The following is a 12,721-nucleotide window of genomic DNA, read 5'->3' on the forward strand; positions in this document are numbered from 1 at the left end:
GTGATTTAATTGTCTTCTTTGTGCATTTGTATCTTTTTACATTTTCTAAAATGAAAATACGATTTAATCAGAAAAAATAATTTAAAATAATTTTATAGAAGCACTGACTCACTTTTTAAAAAAACTATTCCTTACAAACAAACAAACAAAACAACACACTCAAGTTTTCCACATGGAAGAACTCTACTTATTAACTCCATGCTCATCTGGTAATCAGACTTCCAGACTACCTGGGATCAAGAAGAAGAATTTTAGTAGCCCTAGAGCCCAGGCAATTAGTTTTGCATCAAGAAATGAAGCCACCCTTGAGACCTTAGCTTTCTGATTCCAAAAGTCACCCACATTAAGATTGATTTAATGGCTTGATTTATTGAGCACTTACTATATGTTAATCTAACACGGAGTTGGCTGTCTAGTTTGCCCTTTCTGTTTCAAGTAGGTTATGCTAGATACATTAGAAGTAGCAAAAGAAAAGGATCAAGTTGCTTAGAAGTTCATATAAAATTAAATAATCAAGGCCTGGAGTGGTGGCTCACGCCTATAATCCTAGCACTTTGGGAGGCCAAGGTGGGTGGATCACCTGAGGTCGGGAGTTTGAGACCAGCCTGACCAACGTGGAGAAACCCCGCTTCTACTAAAAATACAAAATTAGCTGGGCATGGAGGCGCATGCCTGTATTCCCAGCTACTCGGGAGGCTGTGGCAGGAGACACTCTTGAATCCGGGAGGCAGAGGTTGCAGTGAGCCAAGATCGCGCCATTGTACTCCGGCCTGGGAAACAGTAGCAAAAACTCTGTCTCAAAAAAAAAGAAAAGAAAAAAAAGAAAAAAATTAAGTAATCAACTTTTGGCAGCAAAAGAGGAGGCATCATATTGACCAGCAGTAGTCCTGGCACTATTTAGTCATTCCAATCTGGAGTCAGCAAGAAAAGATTCAACTATTTTTAGAAAAATTTTCTGAGAAATAAGACAGAGGCATAGACTTAACGTTAAAATTATAAAGCTGAGTCATTTTCTTTGGAAAATAACAGGTAGAATAGAATTCTTTAGTTCCTGATTATTACATATGGAAGAAGTACTATTACCTTATACTCAAAAAATTATGCAAATCAATGAGTCCCCAAAATATGTTCATTAAAATATTAGTTCCACAGATGCTAATCAATTTTATCAGAAATAAATTAGGTTCCATAATCAAATATTAGTAGGTTTGGAAAACTTGGATTAAACCAAGCTAACTAAATGAAGCCTTTACTATCCGTATCTGTCATGTATGTATCCTATGTATCTGATAGAAGGCTGTCATAGATAACCTTTTCGAAACCAATTTGACTGAAGAGTCTTCTTTAATATGTGTCTCAAATATTTCAAAAATATTAACATACTGAATACATTAATAATTATAATTAACAATAATGTACTGAATATTATAGGTAATTCCTTCCTTCCTTCCTTTTTTTTCTTTTTTTTTTGTTTTGACGGAGTCTGGCTCTGTTGCCGAGGCTTGAGTGCAGTGGTCTGATCTTGGCTCACTGCAACCTCCAACTCCCGGGTTCAAGCGATTCTCCTGCCTCAACTTCCCAAGTAGCTGGGACTACAGGTGCCCGCCACCATGCCCAGCTAATTTTTGTATTCTTAATAGAGATGGGGTTTCACCATGTTAGCCAGGATGGTCTTGAACTCCTGACCTCAGGTGATCTGCCTGCCTCAGCCTCCTAAAATGTTGGGATTACATGAGGGAGCCATCGCAGCTGGTCTCAGTAATAAATTTCTTATTATTTAAATAAATCTTAAAAAAAGAAATAATAGTATAACAAGTACTATAAAAGGTAAGTATATGTCCTTATAAATTTAGTAGCCCTTAAATAACTGTACATAGACATATCTTTTCATCTTATTGTCCCTTTTATTGTCTACTCTTAAACAGATGTTCCTATTAAAAAATTTTTAAACTTTTTGTAAAAAAAAGTATACTTCATAACTGTACATCGGAACCCTGCTTTAACACTGTAAGACCAAAAATTCAGTAGAAAACACTACCCTAGATCCTAATCAAGAATTTTCAAAAGATTCGATATAAAGAAATTTTACGTAAAATTAGCTAAGAAAAGAACTTTATGCCAAAGAAAGTTGAGGCTATAGCAAAGGGAGCATCATTCACACTGTAGCCCAGAACAACACTATCCAGTAGAACTTTCCATGATGAAAAAAATGTTCAATATCTATGCTGTACTGTATGGCAGCCAGCCAGATATAATTATTAACACTTGACATGTGGTTGAGAATGAGAAACTGAATTTTAAATTTTATTTAATTTTGATCAATTCGTATTTATAGTCAGAGCAATCAAGCAACAGAAAGAAATAAAAGGCATCCAAATTGGAAAAGAGAAAGTCAAATTATTTATTTGCTGATGATATGGTCTTATACCTAGAAAACCATAACAATTCCACCAAAATACTCCTAGATTTGCTAACAAATTCAGTCAAGATTCAGATTATAAAATCAATGTGCAAAAATCAGTAACATTTCTATACACCAATAATGATCAAAATGAGAATCAAATCAAGAAATCAATCCCATTTACAATAGCTACAAAAAGTATCTATTTATTTATTTATTTATTTATTTTTTTATTATTACACTTAAGGTTTTAGGGTACATGTGCACAATGTGCAGGTTTGTTACATATGTATACATGTGCCATGTTGGTTTGCTGCACCCATTAACTTGACATTTAGCATTAGGTATATCTCCTAATGCTGTCCCTCCCTCCTCCCCCACCCCACAACAGTCCCCGGAGTGTGATGGTCCCCTTCCTGTGTCCATGAGTTCTCATTGTTCAATTCCCACCTATGAGTAAGAACATGCGGTGTTTGGTTTTTTGTCCTTGCGATAGTTTACTGAGAATGATGGTTTCCAGTTTCATCCATGTCCCTACAAAGGACATGAACACATCATTTTTTATGGCTGCATAGTATTCCATGGTGTATATGTGCCACATTTTCTTAATCCAGTCTATCGTTGTTGGACATTTGGGTTGGTTCCAAGTCTTTGCTATTGTGAATAGTGCCACAATAAACATACGTGTGCATGTGTCTTTATAGCAGCATGATTTATAGTCCTTTGGGTATATACCCAGTAATGGGATGGCTGGGTCAAATGGTATTTCTAGTTCTAGATCCCTGAGGAATCGCCACACTGACTTCCACAATGGTTGAACTAGTTTACAGTCCCACCAACAGTGTAAAAGTGTTCCTATTTCTCCACATCCTCTCCAGCACCTGTTGTTTCCTGACTTTTTAATGATGGCCATTCTAACTGGTGTGAGATGGCATCTCATTGTGGTTTTGATTTGCATTTCTCTGATGGCCAGTGATGATGAGCATTTTTTCATGTGTTTTTTGGCTGCATAAATGTCTTCTTTTGAGAAGTGTCTGTTCATGCCCTTTGCCTGCTTTTTGATGGGGTTGTTTGTTTTTTTCTTGTAAATTTGTTTGAGTTCATTGTAGATTCTGGATATTAGCCTTTTGTCAGATGAGTAGGTTGTGAAAATTTTCTCCCATTTTGTAGGTTGCCTATTCACTCTGATGGTAGTTTCTTTTGCTGTGCAGAAGCTCTTTAGTTTAATTAGATCCCATTTGTCAATTTTTGCTTTTGTTGCCATTGCTTTTGGTGTTTTAGACATGAAGTCCTTGCCCATGCCTATGTCCTGAATGGTATTGCCTAGGTTTTCTTCTAGGGTTTTTATGGTTTTAGGTCTAACATGTAAGTCTTTAATCCATCTTGAATTAATTTTTGTATAAGGTGTAAGGAAGGGATCCAGTTGCAGCTTTCTACATATGGCTAGCCAGTTTTCCCAGCACCATTTATTAAATAGGGAATCCTTTCCCCATTGCTTGTTTTTGTCAGGTTTGTCAGAGATCAGATAGTTGTAGATATGCGGCATTATTTCTGAGGGCTCTGTTCTGTTCCATTGATGTATGTCTCTGTTGTGGTACCAGTACCATGCTGTTTTGGTTACTGTAGCCTTGTAGTATAGTTTGAAGTCAGGTAGCATGATGCCTCCAGCTTTGTTCTTTTGGCTTAGGATTGACTTGGCGATGTGGGCTCTTTTTTGGTTCCATATGAACTTTAAAGTAGTTTTTTCCAATTCTGTGAAGAAAGTCATTGGTAGCTTGATGGGGATGGCATTGAATCTATAAATTACCTTGGGCAGTATGGCCATTTTCACGATATTGATTCTTCCAACCCATGAGCATGGAATGTTCTTCCATTTGTTTGTATCCTCTTTTATTTCATTGAGCAGTGGTTTGTAGTTCTCCTTGAAGAGGTCCTTCACATCCCTTGTAGGTTAGATTCCTAGGTATTTTATTCTCTTTGAAGCAATTGTGAATGGGAGTTCATTCATGATTTGGCTCTCTGTTTGTCTGTTATTGGTGTACAAGAATGCTTGTGATTTTTGTACATTATTTTGTATGCTGAGACTTTGCTGAAGTTGCTAATCAGCTTAAGGAGATTTTGGGCTGAGACAATGGGGTTTTCTAGATATACAATCATGTCATCTGCAAACAGGGACAATTTGATTTCCTCTTTTTCTAATTGAATACCATTTATTTCCTTCTCCTGCCTGATTGCCCTGGCCACAACTTCCAGCACTGTGTTGAATAGGAGTGGTGAGAGAGGGCATCCCTGTCTTGTGCTCGTTTTCTAAGGGAATGCTTCCAGTTTTTGCCCATTCAGTATGATATTGGCTGTGGGTTTGTCATAGATAGCTCTTATTATTCTGAGATACGTCCCATCAATACCTAGTTTATTGAGAGTTTTTAGCATGAAGAGTTGTTGAATTTTGTCAAAGGCCTTTTCTGCATCTTTTGAGATAATCATGTGGTTTTTGTCTTTGGTTCTGTTTATATGCTGGATTACGCTTATTGATTTGCGTATGTTGGACCAGCCTTGCATCCCAGGGATGAAGCCCACTTGATCATGGTGGATAAGCTTTTTGATGTGCCGCTGGATTCGGTTTGCCAGTATTTTATTGAGGATTTTTGCATCAATGTTCATCAAGGATATTGGTCTGAAATTCTCTTTTTTGGTTGTGTCTCTGCCAGGCTTTGGTATCAGGACAATGCTGGCCTCATAAAATGTGTTAGGGAGGATTCCCTCTTTTTCTATCGATTGGAATAGTTTCAGAAGGAATGGTACCAGTTCCTCCTTGTACCTCTGGTAGAATTTGGCTGTGAATCCATCAGGTCCTGGACTCTTTTTGGTTGGTAAGCTATTGATTATTGCCACAATTTCAGAGCCTGTTAGTGGTTTATTCAGATTCAACTTCTTCCTGGTTTAGTCTTGGGAGGGTGTATTTGTCGAGGAATTCATCCATTTCTTCTAGATTTTCTAGTTTATTTGCGTAGAGGTGTTTGTAGTATTCTCTGATGGTAGATTGTATCTCTGTGGGATCGGTGGTAATATCCCCTTTTTCATTTTTTATTGCATCTATTTGATTCTTCTCTCTTTTCTTCTTTATTAGTCTTGCTAGCAGTCTATCAATTTTGTTGATCTTTTCAAAAAACCAGCTCCTGGATTCATTAATTTTTTGAAGGGTTTTTTGTGTCTCTATCTCCTTCAGTTCTGCTCTGATTTTAGTTATTTCTAGCCTTCTGCTAGCTTTTGAATGTGTTTGCTCTTGCTTTTCTAGTTCTTTTAATTGTGATGTTAGGGTGTCAATTTTGGATCTTTCCTGCTTTCTCTTGTGGGCATTTAGTGCTATAAATTTCCCTCTACACACTGCTTTGAATGTGTCCCAGAGATTCTGGTATGTTGTGTCTTTGTTCTCGTTGGTTTCAAAGAACATTTTTTTTTCTGCCTTCATTTCATTATGTACCCAGTAGTCATTTAGGAGCAGGTTGTTCAGTTTCCATGTAGTTGAGCGGTTTTGAGTGAGTTTCTTAATCCTGAGTTCTAGTTTGATTGCACTGTAGTCTGAGAGACAGTTTGTTGTAATTTCTGTTCTTTTACATTTGCTGAGGAGAGCTTTACTTCCAACTATGTGGTCAATTTTGGAATAGGTGTGGTGTGGTGCTGAAAAAAATGTATATTCTGTTGATTTGAGGTGGAGAGTTCTGTAGATGTGTATTAGGTCCACTTTGTGCAGAGCTGAGTTCAATTCCTGGATATCCTTGTTAACTTTCTGTCTTGTTGATCTATCTAATGTTGACAGTGGGGTGTTAAAATCTCCCATTATTGTTGTGTGGGAGTTTAAGTCCCTTTGTAGGTCACACAGGACTTGCTTTATGAATCTGGGTGCTCCTGTGTTGGGTGCATATATATTTAGGATAGTTAGCTCTTCTTGTTGAATTGATCCCTTTACCATTATGTAATGGCCTTCTTTGTCTCTTTTGATCTTTGTTGGTTTAAAGTCTATTTTATCAGAGAGTAGGATTGCAACCCCTGCCTTTTTTTGTTTTCCATTTGCTTGATAGATCTTCCTACATCCCTTTATTTTGAGTCGATGTGTATCTCTGCACGTGAGATGGGTTTCCTGAATACAGCACACTGATGGGTCTTGACTCCTTATCCAGTTTGCCAGTCTGTGTCTTTTAATTGGAGCATTTAGCCCATTTACATTTAAAGTTAATATTGTTATGTGTGAATTTGATCCTGTCATTATGATGTTAGCTGGTTATTTTGCTCGTTAGTTGATGCAGTTTCTTCCTAGCCTCGATGGTCTTTACTATTTGGCATGTTTTTGCAGTGGCTGGTACTGGTTGTTCCTTTCCATGTTTAGTGCTTCCTTCAGGAGCTCTTTTAGGGCAGGCCTGGTGGTGACAAAATCACTCAGCATTTGCTTGTCTGTAAAGTATTTTATTTCTCCTTCACTTATGAAGCTTAGTTTGGCTGGATATGAAATTCTGGGTTGAAAATTCTTTTCTTTAAGAATGTTGAATATTGGCCCCCACTCTCTTCTGGCTTGTAGAGTTTCTGCCGAGAGATCAGCTGTTAGTCTGATGGGCTTCCCTTTGTGTGTAACCTGACCTTTCTCTCTGGCCACCCTTAACATTTTTTCCTTCATTTCAACTTTGGTGAATCTGACAATTATGTGTCTTGGAGTTGCTCTTCTTGAGGAGCATCTTTGTGGCATTCTCTGTATTTCCTGGATCTGAATGTTGGCCTGCCTTGCTAGATTGGGGAAGTTCTCCCAGATAATATCTTGCAGAGTGTTTTCCAACTTGTTTCCATTCTCCCCGTCACTTTCAGGTATACCAATCAGGTGTAGGTTTGGTCTTTTCACATAGTCCCATATTTCTTGGGACTTTGTTCATTTCTTTTTATTCTTTTTTCTCTAAACTTCCCTTCTCACTTCATTTCATTCATTTCATGTTCCATCACTGATACCCTTTCTTCCAGTTGATTGCATCGGCTACTGAGGCTTCTGCAATCTTCGCGTAGTTCTCGAAACTTGGCTTTCAGCTCCATCAGCTCCTTTAAGCCCTTCTCTGCATTGGTTATTCTAGTTGTCTATTCATCTAATTTTTTTTCAAAGTTTTTAACTTCTTTGCCATTGTTTTGAATTTCCTCCTGTAGCTTGGAGTAGTTTGATCGTCTGAAGCCTTCTTCCCTCAACTCATCAAAGTCATTCTCCATCCAGCTTTATTCTGTTGCTGGTGAGGAACTGCGTTCCTTTGGAGGAGGAGAGGTGCTCTGCTTTTTAGAGTTTCCAGTTTTCCTGCTCTGTTTTTTCCCCATCTTTGTGGTTTTATCTACTTTTGGTCTTTGATGATGGTGATGTACACATGGGTTTTTGGTGTGGATGTCCTTTCTTTTGTTAGTTTTCCTTCTACCAGACAGGACCCTCAGCTTCAGGTCTGTTGGAGTTTGCTAGAGGTCCACTCCAGACCCTGTTTGGCTGGGTGTCAGCAGCGGTGGCTGCAAAACAGCGGATTTTCATGAGACCACAAATTCAGCTGTCTGATAGTTCCTCTGGAAGTTTTGTCTCAGAGGAGTACCTGGCCGAGTGAGGTGTCAGTCTGTCTCTACTGGGGGGTGCCTCCCAGTTAGGCTGCTCGGGGGTGAGGGACCCACTTTAGGAGGCAGTCTGCCCGTTCTCAGATCTCCAGCTGTGTGCTGGGAGAACCACTACTCTCTTCAAAGCTGTCAGACAGGGGCGTTTAAGTCTGCAGAGGTTCCTGCTGACTTTTTGTTTGTCTGTGCCCTGCCCCCAGATGTGGAGCCTACAGAGGCAGGCAGGCCTCCTTGAGCTGTGGTGGGCTCCACCCAGTTCGAGCTTCCTGGCTGCTTTGTTTACCTAAGCAAGCCTGGGCAATGATGGGCGCCCCTCCCCCAGCCTGGCTGCCTCCTTGCAGTTTGATCTCAGACTGCTGTTGTAGCAATCAGTGAGACTCCGTGGGCATAGGACCCTCTGAGCCAGGTGCGGGACACAATCTCCTAGTGTGCCGTTTTCCAGGCCCATTGGAAAAGCACAGTATTAGGGTGGGACTGACCCGATTTTCTAGGTGCCATCTGTTACCCCTTTCTTTGACTAGGAAAGGGAACTCCCTTGCACTTCCCGAGTGAGGCAACGCCTCGCCCTGCTGTGGCTCGTGCACAGTGCGCTGCACCAGCTGTCCTGCACCCACTGTTTGGCACTCCCTAATGAGATGAACCCGGTACCTCAAACGGAAATGCAGAAATCACCCATCTTCTGTGTCACTCACGCTGGGAGCTGTAGACTGGAGCTGTTCCTATTTGGCCATCTTTGCTCCATGCCCCCAAAAAGTATCTAAGAATATATTTAACTAAGGAATTAAAAGATCTTTACAAGGAAAACTACAAAACATGCATGAGAGGAATTGTAGATGACACAAACAAATGGGAAAACATCCCATGCTCATGGATCTGAAAAATCAATATCATTAAAATGACTTAACTGGACAAAGCAATCTATACATTCAATGCAATTTCTATCAAAATGTCAATATCATTTTTCACATAATTAGAAAAGACAATCTTAAAATTCATATGCAACCAAAAAAAAGCCTTAATAATAAAAGCAACTATAAGCAGAAAGAACAAAGCTGGATGTATCACACTACCTGATTTTAAATTGTACTACAAGGCTATACTAACCAAAACATCATGGTACTGGTATAATAATAGGCACATAGATCGAGGAAAAAGAATAGAGAACCCAGAAACAAAGCCACATAACTACAACCAATTGACCTTCAACAAAGCCAACAAAAACATGCACTGGGAAAAGGACATCCTATTTAATAAATGGTGCTGTGAAAATTGGAAATCTGTAAGCAAAAGAATAGAATTGGACCCCTATCTCTCACCATATACAAAAATCAACTAAAGATGGATTAAAGACTTAAATTTAACACCTGAGATGATAAGAATCCTAGAAGAAAACTTAGCACAAACTCTTCTGGACATTGGCCTTGACAAAGAATTCATGGCTAAGACCTCAAAAATAAATGCAACAAAACCAAAAATAGACAAATGGAAATTAATTAAATTAAAAAGCTTCTGCACAGCAAAAGAAATAATCAACAGAGTGAAAAGACAACCTGTAGAATGGGAGAAAATATTTGCAAACTATGCAACCAACAAAAAACTAATATCTAGGATCTACAAGGAACTCAAACATCTCAACAACAACAATAAAATAAACCTTAATAACTCCAGTAAAAAGTGGGCAAAAGACATGAGCAGACAGTTTTCAAAAGGAGCCATACAAATGGCCAAAAAGCATACGAAAAAATGCTCAACATCAGTAATCATCAGAGAAATGCAAATAAAACCATAGTGAAACACTGTCTTACACCAATCAGAATGTCTACTATTAAAGATTCAAATAATAACAGATGTTGGTGAGAATGCAGAGAAAGGAGAACACTTATACACTATTGGGGGTAACGTAAATTAGTACAACCTCTATGGAAAACAGTACAGAGATTTCTCAAAGAACTAAAAATTGAAATACCATTCAATTTGGTAGTGTCACTACTGAGTATATACCCAAAGGAAAAGAAATCATTGTGCCAGAAAGATACCTGCACTTGTATGTTTATTGTAGCCCTATTCACAATAGCAAAGATATGGATTCAACCTAAGTGTTCATCAGTGAATGAATGAAGAAAATGTTTACACACACACACACACGTAACATGGAATACTACTCAGCCATAAAAATAATGAGATGATGGTTTTTTTTGCAGCAACAGGGATGGATCAAGAGGCCATTATCTTAAATGAAATAACTCAGAAACAGTAAAATACCACATGTTCTCACTTATAAGTGGGAGCTAAATAATGTGTACACATGGACATAGAGAGTGGAATAATAGACATTGGAGACTCAGAGGCTGAGAGGGTAAAAGAGGGTGTAAGAGATGAGAAATTACTTAATGGTTGCAAGGTTCACTGTTTGGGTGATGGTTACACAAAAAGCCCAGACTTCACCACTATGCAATTTATCCATGTAACACAACTGCGCTTGTACCCCCTAAATCTATAAACAAAATTATATAGCCACAAATGGCCATGGCTAACATATTGGACAGGGCATATTAGGAATTAAAACTAAAGAAGAACAGAGGATACTAGAGACTGGGAAAGGTAGAGAGAAGAAAGGGATAAGGAGATATTTGTTAATGCTAAAATTATAGGTAGATAGGAGAAATAAATTCTAATGTCGTATAGTACTATAGTTAACTATGACTATACTTAACAATAATATATTACATGATTTCAAATAGCTAGAAGAAAGATACTGAATATTTCCAATACAAAGAAACAACAAATGTTTGAGATAATGAATATGCTAATTAATCTGATCTGATCACTATACGTTATATGTATTACACCATCACTATGTACCCCATAAATATGTATAATTATTGTGTGTCAATTTTTTTTTAATTAAAAAAAGAATTAAGGCCCAGAAGATGTCACTGCAATGTGATGGGTGTCCCTTGACAACATGGTGTCTTCATTTTGGGGGGAAAAGAATAGGAATCACTTGGGTTTAGAGTAAAGACCCAGAAAGTTTTAGTGAGGCAGTATGGGAATCCAGTCAATATACTGAGAAAGGTAGTGTCTATCTAGGAAACTCAGAACATATTGAGTAAATAAACCATACTGTTTCATACCTAAAATTACGAAACAGAACATCTCTATAAATTATTTATTATTCATACTTTACAATTTTTTGTTTGGATACAACTTTACCATAATAGTCTGAATAATTAGTCTCCAAATTTACTGTGAGTAAAACCTTACTATTTTTATGTTAAAAAGTATTTTATTATTTTTACTATTTATTTGTTGATTTTTAATGTTTAAAGAAATAGAATTTTCAATGAAGCTCATAAGGAATATAATTTTTTGGAAGGAAAATGAAGTCCTTTCTTTCCCAGGATATTGCTAGGAGGAAAAATTGCTACAAAAATGCAAATCCTTACAATTTTTAAATTGATGACAACGTTGTCAACTACAACTCAACCTATACACCTTTCAAGTAGAAGAAAAAACATGCACTAATTGTATTTTATATACCTAATGAAAGAAGAGGACATGTTTGCTTTAATCATTTGTTATGTAATATTAATGGTCATACAAAATTTCAGTTGCTTTTTTCTTATAAGCTTTAAATAAAGCATCATTCAACAAATGTGATATTAACATTTCATTTGGACTTACAGAGTCATATCTTCATTCAGCTTCTCTTGAGACTGAGTACAGTTCCGATAATTTGCTGTAAAAAAGGTTATTTAAAATATAGAGGAAATTAATTTGTAATTGGTCATACTGTTACACAGATAGCCCTCCAAACCAAATATATTGCACTCTTAAGACAACAGATTTACTGCCCACACTCAGGTTTATTATCATCTCATTTTCTATTCTTTAACCTAGAACTGGAAATAATTATCTCTGCTCTCGAGAAGTACTCATGCAGCTTGGAAAAATATAAGGAAGAATTAACCATGTAGCTCATAACTGGAAAGAATTATTTGGGACATCTCTGATCAGACAACAATCAGGAAATAATAGTAATAAAATTCCCTGCTTCTGCCAGAGATTATACACTTTAAATTAAGTTTGAAACACTCCAGGGAATGATTTCAAAAGTCCAAGAAAAGCAAGAACATGTGTGAAAGTTCTAGAAGAATTAGCCATGGGGAAAACGGAAAGCTCATTGAAACGTGTTGAGTATAACCAACAATGTTTAAAGGTTATAAGTTTTCTATGTAAACTTTTCTATATATCTTCTAGTAGAAAAAAATATTGTACACTGATTAATATACCAAAGTCCTGATTTCACCAATAACACAAAACCATGGTTGATATCCATGATTATAATTTTCTTCCTTAAACCTCTATAATCAACATTTGAAATAACTGCAGACATCATGATTCTTCATCTGTTATAACCATAACATCATCACATATTACAATGTTTATGATCTTTATTTATATGCAAACAATCATTTCTCCCTTATTCTATTTATGGAATTGTGGTAGGAAAAAATACCAAAATTCATATGGCAGAAATGGAAATTTCAATAAGATTTAACTGAGCAAATAAAGGAAATAAACATTGTTTCTAAAAATGGTTCCTGCAGTCTTATAAAAATGGCATAATCTCAGTGTATAGATTATATTGATAGAGGTAATATTTTGGAAAGTTCAGGACTCACACAAAAATGGATCCCC

At 37.1% G+C, this 12,721-nt stretch overlaps 1 protein-coding gene across 1 annotated transcript in view; it reads right to left on the reverse strand.

Moving 5' to 3' along the window:
• Positions 1-12,721, reverse strand: part of ABCB5 (ATP binding cassette subfamily B member 5) — a 145,940-nt gene that overhangs the window by 125,085 nt on the left and 8,134 nt on the right. The window contains 1 exon segment of the mRNA XM_055272486.2: positions 11,705-11,759. Within this exon segment, the coding sequence (XP_055128461.1) occupies positions 11,705-11,759 (55 nt within the window).

This window comes from Symphalangus syndactylus, chromosome 3, assembly GCF_028878055.3.
Source record: "Symphalangus syndactylus isolate Jambi chromosome 3, NHGRI_mSymSyn1-v2.1_pri, whole genome shotgun sequence".
Lineage (NCBI taxonomy): Eukaryota > Metazoa > Chordata > Mammalia > Primates > Hylobatidae > Symphalangus > Symphalangus syndactylus.